The 18,735-nt window shown below is 57.6% G+C and overlaps 1 protein-coding gene across 7 annotated transcripts; it reads right to left on the bottom strand.

Moving 5' to 3' along the window:
• Positions 1–1,217: 1,217 nt before the first annotated feature.
• On the bottom strand, positions 1,218–5,890 carry CIRBP (cold inducible RNA binding protein). Of its 7 annotated transcripts, none has more exons than XR_003994714.1 (8): positions 5,734–5,890; positions 4,998–5,106; positions 4,797–4,903; positions 4,292–4,430; positions 4,120–4,204; positions 3,933–4,000; positions 1,506–1,609; positions 1,310–1,371 (listed from the first exon to the last, which is right to left on the bottom strand). XR_003994714.1 is itself a non-coding variant. In XM_030509133.1 (7 exons), the coding sequence occupies exons 2-7, from the start codon at positions 5,098–5,100 to the stop codon at positions 1,277–1,279; spliced, it is 633 nt and encodes a 210-aa protein (XP_030364993.1). In that variant the 5' UTR covers positions 5,101–5,106; positions 5,734–5,838; the 3' UTR covers positions 1,218–1,276. The 7 variants fall into 7 exon arrangements, 5 of the variants coding, with proteins under 5 accessions (XP_030364993.1, XP_030364997.1, XP_030364995.1 ...); XR_003994715.1 differs by having other exon boundaries at positions 3,933–3,997; positions 5,734–5,839; XM_030509133.1 differs by lacking the exon at positions 3,933–4,000 and having other exon boundaries at positions 1,218–1,371; positions 5,734–5,838.
• Positions 5,891–18,735: the final 12,845 nt, after the last annotated feature.

Here is an 18,735-nt window from a genome sequence, read left to right as displayed (position 1 = left end):
GTGCCTGGGACTCCCCAGCAAGATAAAGTATTTCTTAGTAAGACCACAAGGTTTTAAAGCTGCTTTACCCCTTAATTAGTTTATTTATACCAGCCAAGCATCCGCCTCCAGCACTGCTGCATGCTCTGGGGAGCTGATTCAAGCAAAGAGCAGGAGCAGTGGCTACACCTCAGCAGGTTGGCAAACCACAGCCTGGCTCAATAACCAGGCTTTAGAACATGGACCAGAAAACACAGAGTCAGCTCTGCCCTTCAAACACCCTGCAGCAGTCATTGTCACTGTCACCAGACCCATGTGATGTCTCCCAAGTCACTCAGGCTGCATGAGCAGGCTTCTTTGCATAACACACTGCTCTTAGAGTGTCCTTCAAGAGGGGCAAAGCATAACCAAAAGCCAGAAAAGCAACAGTTACAAGGTGAAAAAGCAGGATAAAGCAATCAACTGCTCTTTCAACACAAAAAGGGTGGGCAGGGTAGCAGAGACGATCAGAAACCCTCCTCCTTGCCTTCTATACCACAGTGCAGGCTCCTGCCCCATTCTCTTCAAAGCTGCCTAAAATACATTCGCAGCCGCCAGCCTCTCTGGCAGTGTAAATCCTCATTACTGAGCTGACACATTTTCAGGTTTTACCTGAGAACAAGACCTCATTTTTCCTCAGCATCAGTTCACAGACTGGTTGTGGCAGGTCTCAAGTCTCATTTTGGAGCCCCATGCCAGCCCATCAGGCCAGCAGGAATTAAGGCATCTAGGCTACTACCTCTGAGAGCAGCAGAAACACATCCGAGCTTTCATCAGCAGAACTTCAACTGCTCTGATGCATAGGGAAGCAAATCATTATCCAAGGTCAAAAAGAAAACGCTTTAGCACTTAAGTGCAAATTACTTTTGCATTTCCTACTATTTCAACTGGAAGAATCAGCTTCTGTTCTACAAATACCAACTCCTTGTTCATGTGATTTCTCATCCAACAGCTCCCTTCACTGCTGGAGTTCCGCAGATGCACAACCTTCATGTAATTCAAGGTTACAACGATGCAATTGACTTTCTTCCTCAAACTTGCCCTTGAAGTTGCTCCCTCTTCACCCCCCCACCAGAACAGCACTGGTTCATTTTGTATTTTTAACCAGGCTATACACCAGATCCCCAGATCCTATTGTACACCTGGGCCACATCCAATAGTCCTGTGTTTTCCCCACGAAAGTACTATAGAGATTCGGGTTTTTTTTCCACATTCCAGTATTTTATTCTAGCTTGACTGATTTCCTCATTCCATTGATCTATATAAAAATCAGGAACAACACTGCTCCAAGCTCTTCATCTCCACCCCTCCAGTCAGTGGCCATTCTTCTGGGTCTTCTGACGCATTTCATTGCTGAAACAAAACGAAGACACTAAATTTAAAGGCAGACAAGAACCCATGGCATTTTTCACCTAGAAACCACCACTCTTGACTTCACCACTTACAATCACAGGGAGAACCTGTTGGTTTAGGAAAAGGGACCTTACCTGGTTGGCAAACTCCTGTGTTGGTCCCGCTTCCTCGGAACGAAGGCTCTCCTTCCTCAAATCCCCACTCAGCTTCCATGTTAAGTGTCCGTCCTCTCTTCAGCCTGCCAAAGCAAAGGTGCATTAACAGAGGTATCAACTGGAGACCTCACATTGCCACCCGCCTCCCCCAGCACGAGTCACATCAGATACGAGGGTTTCACAAGCCATTCGCTGAACCCATCACACCACAGAAGCACAGTCTGGGAAAACTGTTCCGGGCTGGCTGATGCCTTGGACACACCAACCAATGTATCATTTGATCCCTAAGCAGAGAGTTAACCACTTTGACATGGCTGCTTAGGAGGTGTGGGCTATGGGAAAAAGTTAATGGCAACAAGTAGGATGGCAAAGAAAGCTACAATTAAAGTGAGCAACTTAATGAAGTCTAGAAAGATTCTCAATAGATGAACACATATCGAGTCAGGGAATTCGTTTCCCATCTTGCTTCCATACCTACTAGCAAGACATGACTGCATGCCCATCTCTGATCTGTGGAACCGAAGTTGTGCCACAAGCCAAAGGTTGCATACGGCATGGGTTACAATTTTTCCCTCAGTTGACCAAAATTGCCAAAGGAATATTTCACAGGTACATTAGACTTTCAAATGAGCTCTCAACAAGAGGAAGGATGCGGACATGAGCAAAAGGAGTTACCTCGAATTACAGGACTATTTCCACATATGAACTAGCCAAGAGAGCAGCTTTCGTCTCAGAGGTTTCTGTTGGAGGCACAACACTTCTTTTCTCCAAGGACACTGCAGTTTCCATATGCTAGCAAAGAATTCTTAGAACTTGTAAGGCAATGACAAAGCTACCTAATCACGGCAATTTACCTACCAGTGAACACTTGTCAAGCTCCTACCAAGTCCAGTTACTAAAGGACTGATTCTTTACTACAGCTTGTCAATGTAGGCTACTTCAGCATTAAGGAAACATCAATCATCCTACCTAACACTGGCATTCCCTCAGCTTCTGACTTAGGCTTTGAGTGCTAAAGCATCCAACATGTGCTTTCAGTCCTCTTATGTGAAAATATGTTCAATTCACATGTCAAGACCGATTCAGATTAGAATCTAGCAGCTGGTCAATAACTCTGGCTCGCTCTTATACTGCCACTGTCTTCTCCTCTGACATCCTCTACTAAAGACTGTTCTTTTGTCTTCAAGGATTGTGTTGTGCAATGAAATGTAAATGTCAGGAGCAGAGTTCATTTCAGACGGTCTTTTAATAGGCTTCGTAAAGCCAAAGAAAACTGTATACAAGAATCCTTTACCACTTCAAATACAATATCAATGGAATATGCATATTTCTTCCAGTAAAAAAGGACAATATAAATAAACATTTTCAAGAACCTCTTTTATGGTAAGTTTGCAAGTCTATTTCTGGGTAATTTACATCATTACAACAGTAAAAATACCGTTATGCAGGTTGAACATACAAGCAAGTTTCTCTTTAGATATATCAAGGTGGTTTGCCTTCCAATTTGTACCCAGGCTGCATTCCTACCTTGCTACACTAAAGGAATGTTACAAAAGACGAAGGTAATGCACTTAAAAAAAAAAAAAAGTAAGTCCACAGCTTGTTCAGCTTCCAGTGAACATTGAATTAAAGGTCCTTTCTATCTCAAAAGAAACTGAATTGGGGCCCCAACTTCACCACTTTCAAAAGAAAAAAAACACCTTGGCTCATCATGGGAGGGCAAAATAAAATGCGAAGTGCTTTCAAAAAAAGATTAAAAACACTTGAAAGCAGAGCTTTCTAAAAAGAAAAGTCTAATCAGACCATCTCATATCAGAAGCTGTCAGGCTGTGTTTGACAAGATTCGAACTGATAATACTACAAAAGTGGAAATACAAGTAGATGTACTACACAATAACCATTTCAGCGAAGCTCCAAAAATCTTTATAAATACAGCCATTGGAAGGACGATCTTGAGTCAGGAAGGATTTTTACTCGTTGTGTGTAGCTGAGGACAAGAAGCAGGCACAATTGTAAAGGCACTGAAGCATAGACAAGTTCCAGCATTTTACTCCCTTGCATTATTTCAGAAGCTAGTGCTAGTTGGCTACATCGCAAGAGAACTTCCCCCACCCTTGATTAAAGTTTGTTAGGGCATCCGAGTTTTGCCTTTAGTCTCAAGCTTGAGGAATGTATTTTAAAAGCTCCCTTTGCCTTAGATCCAAGCAACTCCTACACATGCATTACAAATTAGAAACTTAACTGGCACAACCACGTCCAAAGCCTGACAGATTGGTTCTTACGGGCAAGAACGGCAATAGTGGTACAGTCCAACTGAGCATTTCCAGACTCAAAGTACAGGGTCAGAAGGTTTAGAGAGTTCCTACAGCAAACGTACTCGTCATTCCCATTTGAACCAGCGCTTACCGTAACTGTCATAGCTGTCTCTGTACGATCCTCCTGAAGACCTGTCTCCATAGCCACCTTGACTCCTGCTGCGGGAAACATTCACCTGCTTTAGATTTGCTCAACTGCTTCTGGAGCCTACTGACATTAATGTCCAACAGGCTTAAAGAGCTTTGCAACAGCCCACTAGCACGTGGGATGAGTTTACCTGCTATTATAGTAGTCTCTGGAGCCATTATATCCCCCACTTCTGGAATCAAATCTGCTTCCACCATAGCCTCTGTCTCCACCACCTTGAACAAACACAGGTCACAGGTTTTTAAGCATTCTGACAAGCACCACCACTGCCCCACACACTCAAGTTATCCACGTGCACTCACCTCTGGAGAAGCCACGGCCCCGACCTCTGCCCCCACGGAAAAAGCCTCTGCCCCCAGAAGACCCCCCTCTGTAGCCACGAGATCTGTTCTCTGATGATTTTCCAGCCTGATCAACTCTGATCTGTCGTCCATCTACAGACTGGCAAACAGAAAATACACCAGCTTGGTATTGAAATAGCAAAAGAACACGTACAATGAGCTACACACTTGCACTACCAGCTGTGCAGTACCAGACACTACTGGTGGAGTAGTAGTTCTTACAATGGTTTTATTTCACATTATTTAATCCAAGTGCACAAATAAATTAATGCTTCAGGCATATACAGGTATTCCTATAAAGCAGTACTATTTTTTAGTCATATAAGCCAAGTTGTACAACTTTAGCAACTCATTCATGTAAATAAATTGTGCTAATGGCCCGCCATTTATCTGTTTCTCTACACAACCTTCATGCTTCTCTTATTATGCTTTAAGAAACACAGAAGCAGCCCCAAAGCTTCCTTACCTTCCCATTCATGGCCATCATCGCATCTTTAGCATCATCTATGTTTTCAAAAGTAACAAAGCCAAAACCTCTGGACCTCTGAGTCTCTCTGTCTTTCACCACAACAACTACAAAGGGAGGAAGCAAAAAAACCAAAGCCATAAGCACCTGTGCAACGTGCCAGACAGATGGAAACACCCCAGCTGAGGGCCGCAGCCTTACCTTCAGAGATCTGCCCGTACTTGGAGAACACCTGCTCCAGTGACTGCTCATTGGTGTCAAAACTCAGGCCGCCGACAAAGAGCTTTCCCTCATCTGATGCCATTCTGACCTGCAAAGTCAAGATCCCAAATTAAACAACGCTGGAACCGTTTGTAACACCCCAACAGCCTCGCACGGGGCACACGCTCCAGCTCCACCGAAGCAGCTATTTAACATCACAGAGCAGAGCCCACAGGCCGGCTCTGCCACCAGCGCCCTTCCCGGGGAGCAGGCCCCGCGGCCGGGCTCCAGCGGGGACTCGGCCCAGGCAGGGCCCGGGACCGCTCCGGCCCCGCCGCTCCCCGCGGGGGACCCCGGGGCCGACCCCGCTGCCGGGGGCGCACCGCGCATGCGCGCCCCGCAGCGCAGGCACCACCCCACTCGCCCCGCCCACCGGCGCAGGCGCACTGGGCCGCCCCTCCTCCCGCAAGCCGCCATTTTGCACGGTCGAGGCTCGTCGCCATTTTGTTTCCGAAGGAGCGCTCCGGCCCTCCCGGCCCCTTCTCCTGCCCGGCACGCAGCCGGAGCAGCCCCACCGGGCTCCCCGCACCACCCGGAGAACAGCCACGCCGCGGGGCGGGCGCCTTGTCCGGACTGCCCCGGGCAGCAAGCCCTGCACGCCTAAGACACGCTTCGCTTTCGCTCCAGCGCTCCGAGCGCCCCGGCCCAGCCCGGCCGCAGCCCGCGGGCGCCTTACCAGTGCCCTGGCGCAGCAGCGTCCACGCAGCACTTCAAAGCCTCAACGCGATGTGCGCTAGGGCTGGCGGGGCGGCGGCTTATAAACGACCGCGCCGGGCCCCGCCCATCTCATGAATATGCAGATTAACCCCGCGGCGGGGCGGGGCGCCGGACGTCACCAAAGCGCTGCCGCCGCTGCGTCTCCTGGTTGGGCCACGCGTCGTTAATATTCATGAGCCCGGCGGGGGGCGAGGGGCGGGAGGCGCGAGCACAAAACCGCTGCCTCCTCTGCCCGGCCCCGCCTCCCTCGTGTGGGCGGGGCGCGGAGGGCGGTGCCGATTGGCTGGGAGCGCGGAGGCCATTGGCGGGGAGAGCCCCTGTGAGAAGGAAGGAAGTGGAGGCAGCTGATTGGCCGCGGCGGCTCCCGGGGGGCGTGTCCGCGCTGCCCCAGTTTCGCGCCCTTCGCGGCAATGCGGCGGCTGCTGCAGACAAAGGGGCCGCCTGAGGGGCCGCCGCCATCTTGGGCCCCGGCCTCCCCGCGGCCCCCAGCCCGTCCTGCCGCCGGCAGCGCGGCTCCCGCTGCGCTCTGCCCTCCTCGGAGGGAGGCGCTCGGGGCGGCCTGGCCCCACGTCTCCCTATAGGCGTCGGCTACCAGAGCGTGGCTCCGTGGCATTGCGGCGCGTCCCCTTGTCATAGCAGGCCCATGGCCGCGTCTTCGTCACCCGCAGAGCCTCCCGGGGTGGCTCCGCTCCCTGCTGCAGCTCTGCCGTGCCGTGTCTGCTCCTGTGGCAGCGGAGCGGAACGATCCCTGCAGCGGGGCAGCCGCACCCCGACCAGTGCTCGGTGTCACAGTGAATGCACAGGCAGCTTCTTCGCTGGTTCCAAAGCATAAAGTTTGGGGGGTTTAGTAACAATAAAACTAGTTTGCTCAGCCCATTAATAAATACTTAAAAGGGGGGGGGGTCTAAGGTAAGGATGTCCTCAGCATTAAAAAGTTCCTGAAAGGGAAAACTCGGTGGCAAAGCTGAACACAAGGGACTGGTTCAAAAAGCCCTAAAAATGAAGATTTTTTTCCACTTGTTTCCTACAGTGTAAAACCGGTTTAAAACTCTTCTGAGAGGAGGAGACGCACCAGAGGAAACGGTGGTGAATGGGCTGGGCGAAAGGAAGAGGACAAGGTTGGACGGTGCTCGGAGGTCACCTCGTGTCCGCTCTGCCTCGGAACATCCTTCCCAGCGAGCAGCAGGATGCGCAGCCCAACCTCCTTCCCTCCACAGCGCGTTCCTGGTCGGAGCAGGGTGGCACGGAATAATAAGTGACACTGGAGCAGGACTGTTTGTGTGCAGATAACGCGGTGCTTTTCCTAACTCAGCGCTGACAAACCGCAGTGAAACGCAACGGCTTCTGCCCACTATTGTTCTGTAAAAGCCACGAGTACCCGGTCTGTGCCTCGCAGAGCAAGGAAATGGGGCTTTTCCTCTCTGGTTTGTTATTAAACCTGTCTGCATCTACAGAGATGTAATGTCTAGGGTCTCCAGCGAAAGGGTTGGTTTGGACACAAGCACGTATAGTCATTATGAAATACAGAGGAATCTCGGTATCGCACTCTGCCCCAATCTCAGCTGTTTACACACAAAAAGAGGGGTTTCGTTCCTCCTCAGCACAGCTCTCACCACACCACACGGTTCTGTGTCGTGGTGCTACAGGCAGCATGTAAAAACCAGTATTGATGAAGCACCAACCAGTATTGCTTCCTTACTGTGAAAAAACTTGCTGACTTTCCAGTCCTGAGAGCAAATTAACAACTCTATATGTTTTATATAGATGAACTTTCAGGTCCCTTCCAACCCAAACCAATCTAAGATACTACTAAGTGTATCCGCTATGTTTTGCAGTAAAAGGAGAAGAAAAGGCTCAACACACAGAGCAATAGTTAAAACCAGGGTGAAATTGTGAATAGAAGGATAATGTAGTTCAATATTTCATGCAAATTAAAACAAAAAGTGTTTCCAGATTTGAGGAGGGTTCTTTGGTTTCAAACTCTGGGTTTCAATTACTGAATAAGCCTGGGTTGGTTTTTAATTCCACCTAATTCTGTTGGTCCATCAGCCAAGGAGGAGCGAGGAGGCTCCTCTGCCGCTGGAGGCTGCAAATCAGTTTTTGCCCTTCAAGAAGGAAAAGGAGAGCCCAGCGCTGAGCTCGCCTCCCCGGCCCTTGGATTAGATCAGAGACACATTAACGGGAGCATTCCTGGTGCACGATGAGGGTGCATGAAGTGACCTTGATGCACGGAGCCATTTTCCAAGCACACTGAGGATGAGGATGGCCATCCTGGGATGCTGGTGGGGAGGAGCAGCACCGCCAGCCTGCTCCAGAGACCATCCCCGCTGCAAACATGAAGGGACAAACACGAGTTTTAACTGACTTTACCTCCTCATGCAACGCCAGCGCAGGTCAGGCATGTTGCAGCCTTGTTAACCTTCCTGGTTTGCCCAAAGCCATGTAGCCACCGAGTCCCAGCCTGCTCGGCTGCCCACATGTGCTCCATGCTCTGGCATCACGTTCCTCCCCCTGAGCCTAAGCACGGCAGCGGGAGCACCCCTCCTGCAAGCAGCAGGGGCGCAGCCAGAGGGGCGAGCACGCTGCCCAGCCGCTGCCGCAGAGCCAGCGCTAACCACAGATCCAACCCTTTGTGTTTGCTGGGATCGCAGGGAACGAGGGAATGTGAGGCTGGCCTGAACCAGGGGTTCCCCCCAGCCTCCATCCAAATCTATGGCTCTGGCCTTGCTTCCCTGCAAGGTCAGCCTGTGCCACGAACCAGAGCAGCCTCCGTGGCAGGGGAACACTGGACCATGCACAGTCTCATTGCCAGCCTTGGACCCAGCAACACCAGTGAAATACTGAGCCAGTCTGGAGTTTGGGAACTCTCAGTCCCAAAGCCCACAGGAACAAGACTATTCCCTTCCCTCTTACTACTTTCCCTGAGGGAGTTGCTTTTTCAGCTTTGCAGTTTGAGAAACAAAACCCCTGACGCAATCGCGCCGTTGCCATGGCAGGAAGCGCCGCCGCCGCGCTCCCCGCTGGGAGTTACCGTGACCAGGATTTACCGGTTGCAGGACAAAGCCACCGCGAGCGAGGGGGCCGGGGGCACGGCGAGGCGAGCAGGAAGCAGCAGCACCCAGGGGATGCCCAAACCTGAGCACTGAGAAACGAGTTCAGCTCTTGATCCATGCTGGTGAGAGCTCAGCCGCTGCCATTCCCGGCTTTAGCTCTATCTTGGGCATCTTCCCACTGTTTTGAACCATCCCCTTGCAACGAGTGACCACCTCATCCCCAGGGCCCCGGTCTCCATTGCTCCATCCCTGTCCCTTAGACCAGCAAAGACCGAATCTGGAGCCGGTACAGAGTGGTCTCACCTCAGTTTAGAGTAGCACACACCTCACATTGAGCAGGTACCCATGTGTGGCAGGAGGAGGTTCTACTGCAGACATGGATGCAGGGACCCAGATAGGGATCCATGGACCCAGACAGGGATCCACTGACCCAGAGGCATCACCTGCAGGAGCGACAGCTCCGGCTGCTGCTCAGTGGTACCTCACCAGTCTGGAGCTGGTGATGGGGAAGGCAGAGGCCATGCTGAGGGGCTTCATCTGCAATAGCTGCTGGGGTGGAGAGGAGGAAGAGCCTCAGAGCCCTGGCACGATGCTCCATCCCTCCGGGGAGGGGACTTGGGGCTCGGAATGCCGGTGCACCCAGGCTGAGGTTGGGAAGGGATTTGGGGGTGGGAATGCCGGTGCACCCAGGCTGAGGTTGGGAAGGGATTTGGGGGTGGGAATGCCGGTGCACCCAGGCTGAGGTTGGGAAGGGATTTGGGGCTGGGGATGCCGGTGCACCCAGGCTGAGGTTAGGAAGGGATTCGGGGCTGGGGATGCCGGTGCACCCAGGCTGAGGTTAGGAGGATGGTGAAAATAGAATGCAGTAACCAAGGCGACCATGTAAATGGCTTGGCTCTGAGAAGCAGTCTTATCAGAGACTGATGCCGTGCTTCTCAGTCACATCATGGAAAAGTAAATCCTGTGTTGTCACACCATCAATACCTGCTCAAATAGAGCCGAAATTTAGAACCAGCTGAACACAAGTGCTGCTTTCACACCTAAAAACCTGCAGGCAGCAGCAAGGGCTGTGCTGTCTCCTCAGCTCATACTGCTGTTCCCACATCAAGGATCCATCCATAGCCCGACCTCCTGCTCAGCCACGGCATTGCCCACGTCCCCTGGCCCTGCCTCTGTCCCCACATGTACCTTGGGGACATCTGGCTGTGTGTCACCAGCACAGAGCCAGGATTCACACGTGGGTCCGAGTGGTTGGTTTTGCCATCCTGGTGGGAAGGGCAGATCAAACCCGTGCCATTGACAGCTCCATGCAGCAAGAACAGCCTCGGATCAGCCACTGACTCGGGGTCCCACAAAGAGCTGCTCAGCCTCCCTCGATCGTGTCCCCGCACCTCTGGAGGGCTGAAGCACGTGGGATTTGTACCGTTTTCCTCCAACACCATCAGCACTGGTTACACAGCGGTGCTTTACCAGCATAAAGCCTTTCACCTCCCAGCTGTGCTGTGGTGACTTGGTTTGGTGCAGCAGCACCCGTGAGATCCCGGAAAACCCATGTAGGGATCTGCCCTGGCTGCTGCCCCTCCTGACAGGGCGCTGTAGCTGGGATCTCCCCCCACATCCGCATCTGCCAGGGTCAGAACACGGCCACTCCGGTGTGGAAAAGGCAGCAGCAGACAGAGACGTGTGTTTCTCTCTCCCACCTTCACTCCTGTCAACCTACCAGCTGTATTAAGGACTCATCTGGGTTATATAAGCTCTCATTAATCATCATGTAAGAGTATTTGCAGCATAGGAGTTCTTAAGGTCAAGAGATGCTACCCAAGGACACAACAAACACGCTTCCACTGCGCGAACACCGAGTGACCTTGCAGGACAGAGGGGATGCAGGGAGGCTTTTGTCCACGGTCTGCAGGGGAGGAAACTGCCAGAACACCCCATTGCGCCCATCACACACGCCAGTGCCGTGGGAAATGGGGCTTTCCCACTGCCTGGGCCCCCTCCATGCACAACTCCCACCACAGCTCCCTGCACAAGGGCCCCAGCGCTCCCGTGTCCCTCTGCTCACAGCAAGTCACCGTGTGCTGCCATTTCCCTGCCCCAGGGAATGTAAATCACCGTGGGACTGCAGAGGAGCTGCTTTCCTGCTGTTGACACCAGGAGCAGCCGCGGCTGCAGAACCCCCCCAAGCTGCAGCATCAGCTCTTCTGCTTGCCCAGAAGGTTCCCGCGGCCTCGCATGAGCTCATCCTGCTCCGTCCCCCTTCGGTGCCTCCCCGCTCCGCGCCAGCAGCGCCCAGGCTGTAACCCAACCTCTCCCTCTGCTGCAGGGGAGGAATGAGAAACGACAGCGGAGCAGATTCTTGGCTGTCTGGGTCACTCTCTCCCCGCGCTGCCTCTCCTGAAGCTCCAAGTCATGCGATTCCTTCCCTTTTTTCCCCCCCTTAAGGCGGGGAAACGAGTCGGGAAAGTTCCCCTGAGACCTGATCTGAATGAAGGCAAGTAGAGGCAACATTCCTGCCTCCAGCAGCACCGCGCCTGCCCGGGGAGCCCTGTGTGTGCAGGGAAAGGCCGGATCCCGGCCTTGCACAGGTTGGTGCAGCAATTCCCGGCGCAAGGAGCTTTTGGGGGAGCTCAGCCCCGGGGTCCCTTCCTCCCCCTATCATGCCCAGGAGGAGATGGGCACCATCAGCCTCCCATCGGGGGGAGCTGAAGGGAGCGATGGGCTGCAGCCCCCCCTGTGCTGAGCTCCCCACTGCCACGTCGCCCTGTTCTGTGCTGGAAATCCTCCCCCCAGGCCACCCTGATGCTGATGCTGCCCCAGGAAGCTGAGGTCTCCCCAGCACCACTGCCACGCTGGGAGCAGGACGTGACCTGCTTCCCAACACAGCGCGATGGAGCAGGGGGCCAAGCAGCAACAGGGACCACCGGGAACCATCGAAGACAGAAACCACCCCCCAGCCCCCCCGAAGCTGCATCCCCCTCCTCCCGCTGCTTTAACAGCCCAGCAAACGAGCACAAGGGATGCTGCTCAATTCCCTCCCAGCTGCAGATCTGGTCTCAGCTGCGGGGAGGTTGGGGACATTTCACATTTAACAGCGTTTCTGCAGCCCCCCCTTGGCCCTGCGTGCCTGGGGGGAGCCCGCGGGGGCTGCCGAGGAGGGGATGCACACAAAGGGGGGAACATGTGGAATGTCGGGGGGGAACACGCCTCCTAAGTGCTGGGGGGGCTGCGGGCAGGGGTGCGCGGCTGAGCCGGGGGGTTATGGCTGGGCTCGGGGGTGGGGCACAGCGGGTGTTCCTCTCCCGCACCGCCCGTGTTTTGGAACAAGCAGCGCAGCGGCGAGATCCGGGAAGCGGCGACCGCGGTTCCGGTTTTACACCCACAGCTCCTGCGCTCGGGGCCGGCTGCGGGCAGGGCGCTGCCCGGGGGCACCGGCGGGGGGGCACACGCTCTGCAGAGCCCCCGGACCCACCGAGCCCCCAGCCCAGCAGGGTGGGCAGCGGGGGATGAAGTGTTTGCATGCACCGAGCTGTGCTCAGCCACTGCAGCCTCTCCATACGCAGCTGCTGCCCCTGCCCTGCCCCACGGCACGCAGCGCAAGGGAACCTGCCCCATGCTGGTGCTTTTGCAGCCCGGACCCCTGCCCTGTCCGGTATGGGGCTGCGGGTGAGTGAGACCGTGCTGGTGCCCGGTTCCCAAGCACGGCGTCCGGCCCCATAGCGGCTGCCGGGGGTCTCGGTGGAGCCGGGGCTGAGCCGCATGTTGCCCGGCAGCGCTGACGGATGCTGTGAGGCTCGGTGGGAGCACCGGCTGCTTCCCTGCACCAACCCGAGCCCCGGAGCACCCGGGGCTCACGGGAACGGGGGTGCAGCGTGTCCCGGCTCGCCGGTGCCAGCTCGCAGCTCCGCCACCGCCCGCCTGTGTCTCTATGGGCACCGTGCAGAGCAGCGGGGAGCAGAGCGATGCTCCATCAGCCTCCCTGGTGCCCCAGAGGATGTCCCCCAGCCCGGGTGGCCGTCTCTGAGCCTATGGGTGCCTGTGGCACCGGAGGGTGCTGAGCACTGCCGTGGCAGTGGCAGCAGAGGGCAGCCACGCTACACGCACGGCACCGATCCTGCCCGCCCGGCACCACACGTGTGTGCACACGCGTGTGCCCCATAGTGCCACGGCTGCGCTGTGCTCAGTGCAACCCTTTCTGTGGGGTCCTGCCCGCGTCCCCCCAGCTCCTGAATGCAAATGGGGCTGATCCTGACACCCAGCACCTCCTGCAGCACCCCACAGTCCTGCCGCAGGGTGGCTTAGGGCTTAGGACACCGGCAGCATAGGGCTCTTACCCTTGTCCACAGGGTTCACATGTGGCTACAGCAGCACATGGGCTCCCCAACCCCCCCCAGACCCCCTGCAGCCACCCCCCGCGGAGTCCCCAAACACCCTGTAGCAGCCAGGAGGGCCCCAGCACCCAGCGCGGGGCCATGCACACACATGGACACACATGGACACACATGGAAAAGAACACATGCATGCACACACACAAAGGAGCGCAGCCACATCCCTGCGTGGAGGCTGCAGCCCCGTGCCTGTGCACACCCTGATGGCCAGAACCACCTCACACAGCACCTGGTGTGTGACACACGGCACCGGGGTGTGCAAACACGTGTGTAACGGTGCCACCAGACCCACCACCGTGCAGTGGGTGGTCAGGGGTGGTGGCAGCACACGCTCCTCCTGTCCCCGAGTGACTGTCTGCTTCGGGATGAATCACACGCCATCCCTGTGCCTCAGTTTCCCCACTGGGGCTGGTGGCCTCGGGGCACTTCTGCAGGAGAGGAACCAGACAGCGCCCGGGGGCCCCGTCTACCTGTGCGGCCCCCGGCAGGGGTCCCGGAGCCCCCCAGCCCTGCACGCTCAGCCCATGCACCCAGCATTGCACACGTGTGCACACACAGGGCACACATGCCATTCCTTGCATGTATGTGCACACCCAGACACGCGTGTACACCCACACCGCAGCTGCTGCGCACACAGGCATGCACGCACGCTGCCCGGCTGGCACCCGCTGTGCACACACGTGTGCAACTACATACGTGTGCAACTACATGCATGTGCAATCACACGCGTGCACCCAGGCAGCCCCGCCCGGCCCCTCGGCAGCTCTGCCCCCCCCCCACCGCTGCGCCCCGCTGCAGCGTCTCCGTGGCAACGCTCCAGATTTATCAATGGAGACACTGCGGGAAAACGCTCCGGGAGAGGCGGGAAGGGGGCGGGGGGTACCCGGGAGCTGGCGGGGCCATGGGGAGGCATGAGGGGGGCCGGGATGCAAGGGGGGGCTGTGTGTTCTTGCAGTCCGATGCACACGCCTGTGCAAGGGGAGCTCTCCCTCACCCTGAGGGGGTGAGAAGGGGCTGGCGGGGGGGGGGGGGGGCCAGGGCTGGTTCCCCCCCGCCTGGGGAAGTGCTGCCGGCGCTTCGCACGCAGGCGTGAGTCAGGGGCCCGACTCTATTCTTGGTCTGCCCCTGACTCAGCGCATGCCCCAGGCAGGACACGCCGAGCCCCACGCTCAGCCGTGGGGAAGGGGAAGCGTGAGGAAGGCGAAGGGGAAGCGCGAGGAAGGGGAAGTGTTGCAGGAACCCCCCGGGGCAGCACCCACCAGCCCCAGGGCTCACACCTCTGCCTCAGTTTCCCTCTTGCGCCTTCTCTGTTAAGACCAAAGAGTTACCTGTGCAAGCCCTGGGGGACACTGATGGCACATGTGGGCACCCCGATCCCTCCAGCACCAGCCCTTGCAGTCACTCCACTCGAGAACACCCATTGAGCACCCAGTTAACCCTGCAGGAAGGCACCAGCACTTCATGCGTGAACACGCTGCTCCCACACGAGTGCACGATCAGGCTGAGCCTGAGCACACGATGAATCCACACACGAGCATGCACCCAGCACATGCATGATCATTCACGTGCCCAATCAATCCATGCATGAACATGCAATTAGCTCCCACATGATACCCAACTGTTCATGCATGAGCACTTGGTTAACACGATCCATGTGTGAGAGGAGCAGAGCCAGGGCAGACAAGAGCCATCGGCAGCCTGCACCCACCTCCCATCCCGTCACCCACCAAAGGAGCCTTCAGCTGCGGCTCTCCCTCCTGTATGAGGTGCCCAAACACTGCGGGGATGGGCCCGGCTGTCCCCATCCCGCACCGGGCAGGGACGTTCCCCACAGCTGCTTCCAGGAAGGGCTGTACAGGAGGAGATGGGGATCTTGGGTTCACACCAGCTCAGCACTTTCGCAGCGCTCAGCAGCTCCATCACACCCGGCTCATCACATGCCTGCTCACACACACATGCACCCGCCACGGGCCCCCAGCCAAACCCACAACACAGCGGAGAAAAGAGCAAAAAGGAGGGGAAAAAACCATTAAAAAAATCCAGTAAGCGGATGACCCTTTTCCCAGCTTCACCACAAAACATGCCTGACATTTGGGTTGTGCCAGCGAGGGTGCACATGGGGCCCTGGGACACGCTTGGGACTTGCTGGCAGTGATGAAGCCTGTGCCAGGGCTGCAGCGCCTGCAGCCCCATGCACTGCCTCTGCCCCGGCCGCAGCAGGGACTGCAGGAAGCACCTTCGGGCTGAGAATGGGCAAAGCTGGGCGCAGAGATGGGATGCACAGGTCAGGGGCTGCATTTTGGGGACCGGGAGCAGCCGGAGCCAGGCAGTCAAGCACAGGGTGCCTGGGCAGTCGGGCCACAGTGTGGGTCAGCGCAATTGCACATGATTGGGTTTTACAACCCGGGGCCAAGGGAGAGGCTGCTCGGACCCAGCCCAGGTGAGCCTGGACCTGGGAAATCCCCGGCTGCTGGAGCCAGGCGCCAGCCCGGCACCGGCCACTGCAGCTCCGGGGAGAAAAGCAGGTTTGGGGATGCCCGGCAACACCAGCACCCGGTCACCCCTGCACCCGGGAGCATCCTGCACCCACTGGGTACCGGCAGTGCTTCCCCTCCCGGCAGAGGCTCGGAGCCCGGCTGCTGGCCCAGGAAAGATCTTTGCTGTGCCTGGAAACTTGCTGACTTCTGAAATCCGGGTTTGGAAAGAAACCCTCACCCGAGGCCGGGGACAGCGGGCAGGGCCATGCCGAGTGCGAGCAGCAGTCGTGCTGCTGTGCTCCAGCACTTTATTAATCACAGCCTGGATCAGCTATTCCATGATTTTGCTGGGATCGATGCTGGGCTGGCAGCCCTGTAATTAACTGACTCAGCCTCTTTACCCGTCACAACCCCTGGCCAAGTGCTGCATTTTCCCTGGCCCTGGATTTCCCCAGTGCCGTGGCCGGCAGATGCACATGGTGCTTCTTGCCATGCTCTGCCCCAGCTCCCAGCCAGCTTCTCAGCTGCTTTGGGGTCAACCAGCTCCAGCAGCCACTGCCCTTGGTCCCCCTCATCCCTGCTGGCCTGGTACCAGCCCTGCTGCCCCTTTCCCAGGCACAGCCCTCAAATGTACCAGCCGCCACTGCTGCTGCTCGGTGCTGCCAGTGCCCGGCCCGGCACTGGCTTCATCCTGGCTCCCTCCTGGAGCAGCCTCTGTATCCCAGCCAAGCAGAGCCCCTCAGGACCCTGCAGCCACACAACTGGCTTCTATGAATCCCCGATGGGTCCCTGCTGCCCAGTGGGAGCCCGGGATACCCCTGCGCCCATCCCAGCTGCCAGCTCAGCACCGCTGGTGGGTGCCACGGAGCCTCTGGAGGTGTCTCCTTGGGACTGAGCTCCCTGGGTGGATTCACTGCTTCCCTTTCACACCCCCAACTGCTCCCCAGCCCTTCCTCATGCCTCTGGAGACTCCTGAAACATCCCCAAAACATCCCGACAGAGCTGCGCATCTCCCTCTGAACCAGAAGCAGCTTCAGCCCCAGCTTGGGCTGAGCCCCCCCAACCCCAGCTCCCACCACAGCCCCCGCTGCACCTCAACACAACGCTGTGGTGACACAGAGAGAGGCTTTGGGCCCCATGTGTGGCACCACGTGCGACTCCCAAGGCCACTGCCACCCCCGGGGCCCGGTGGCCGGGGTGCACTGGTGGCTCCCCGGTGCTGCCGGGGCGCGGAGGAAGCGCAGCAGCAGCTCCACAGGACTCGCCTGTTTGTCTGGTTCACCATGAGTCACTCCCCATGGCCGCGCGTCCCCGCGTGTCCCCACTGCCATTGACTCACCCTGGCTCCACTGGCGCTCAACGGCAGCTCTGGCGGGACACCGTGACCCCCCCCAGTGCCACCTGCCAGACCCCGGCCCCGCAGAGGGGACACACTCGGGAGGGCGAAGGCCACAGTGCTCAGCAGCACTGGGAGCAGGAGCTGGCAAGGGGCAGAGTTAAGGGGATTGGGCCAAACCCAGCAGCAGCCATGCCAAGGCGCAGCAGCGATGCGGCAGGAGGCTGCAGGCAGCATGGGCAGGGGCACCCTGCGGGGTGCCAGGGCGAGCTCAGCAGAGCCAGGCGCTGGAGGGAAGGGCCGAGGCGGCTGCCCCAGTCATTGCGAAAGCGATTCTGGCGAGCGGGGCCTGGGAACGGTGTGAGCGCGGAGGGGCAGCAGCTCCACCTCGCTCTGACTCACAGAGGCTGCCTGTGCCGTGGCACAGCGCCCTGGGCACTGCATGGCACCACCAGCACAGCGCCCCGGGCACCGCACCGCTGACCGCTCCCCGCTGTGGCTACCAGCTCCTGCCCGTGGCCAGCTCGCCGGTGCTGCCGGCAGACACTGTGGCACCCCGGACCCCCGGCAGGCTCAGGGCCGGCAGCCAGAGATCCCGCAGACCTTGGTGCCAGCGGTGGCTGAGTGCCAGGGGCAGGTGGAGCTGCTGCCGCACCCCAGACCCACAGCAAAGCCATGGCAAGCCCACGGCAGGTGGAACAGCCCTGGCCATGCCGGGTGCTGGTGCTGTACCAGGGCTTGCAGCCCCAACAGGGGCACCAGCACTGGGCCCAGGGAAAGAGCAGGTCAGCAACAGGCTCTGCAGGTGCCCCCAGTGCAGGGGGAGCCCTCCTGGGTGGGAGCTCAGGGCAGCACCTGGCACACGAAGGCACCAGGGTCCCCATAGCCCTTAGAAGGGGCACTTGTCCCCAGCACTGCTCCCAGCAGCCCATCGGGGAGCCCCGGCACCAGCACCCAGCCACGGCTCAGGTCCTGCTGGCTCCACGTGGCCGTGATGGCCACGATGGCCAGCCAGGGGGTGGGGAGAGGCAGGAATCCAGGACTGAGTCACGGCTTCCTCTGCGAGCCCGTGAGTCATTCCCGGGCAGCAGGGTCCCGGCGAGCGGAGCCGAAGCGGACACGGCTGCATGTGAGGGCAACCCCTGCCATGTGTGTGCACGCAGCACAGCTCCTGGGCAGGCAGCAAGGACACACGTGTGGCCTCATATGCAGACACACACCCAGGAGCACAAGTAAGCACCAACACATATGTGCATACGCACATGCGTGCTCTTGTCTGCCCGCATCAACATGCACAAACCCAAACTGCAGAAGGACCCGCCTGCACAAGGCACACATGAGTGAAGTGGTACAAGAACCTGCACCCAGCCCCACGCTGACCCAGTGGCACTTACCCACCACACTCAGACCTCGGACCCTGGGCTGGAGCCCACCCAGCGGCTGGGACAGCAGCTGAGACACGTGCAGCAGCTTCTCCTGCACCCTGTGGCCATGGCGCCTCGCACTTGATGTAGTGGGGAGGCAGATGAGGGTGTCAGGAAGCTTTGTCCAGCCCCAGCTCACCCCATACCCTGGCTGCAGCCCCGACCTGCTCAGGCCCCTGCACGACCAGCACCCCAACATTGTTCCCCAATTGCAGCTGGGCCTGGGCTGCCTGGGTGGCTGCAGCAGAGCTGGGACACGGGGTCTGTGCAGCCCCCTGGACAC

This window comes from Strigops habroptila, chromosome 20, assembly GCF_004027225.2.
Source record: "Strigops habroptila isolate Jane chromosome 20, bStrHab1.2.pri, whole genome shotgun sequence".
Lineage (NCBI taxonomy): Eukaryota > Metazoa > Chordata > Aves > Psittaciformes > Psittacidae > Strigops > Strigops habroptila.
This window is presented reverse-complemented; position numbering and strand designations above follow the sequence as displayed.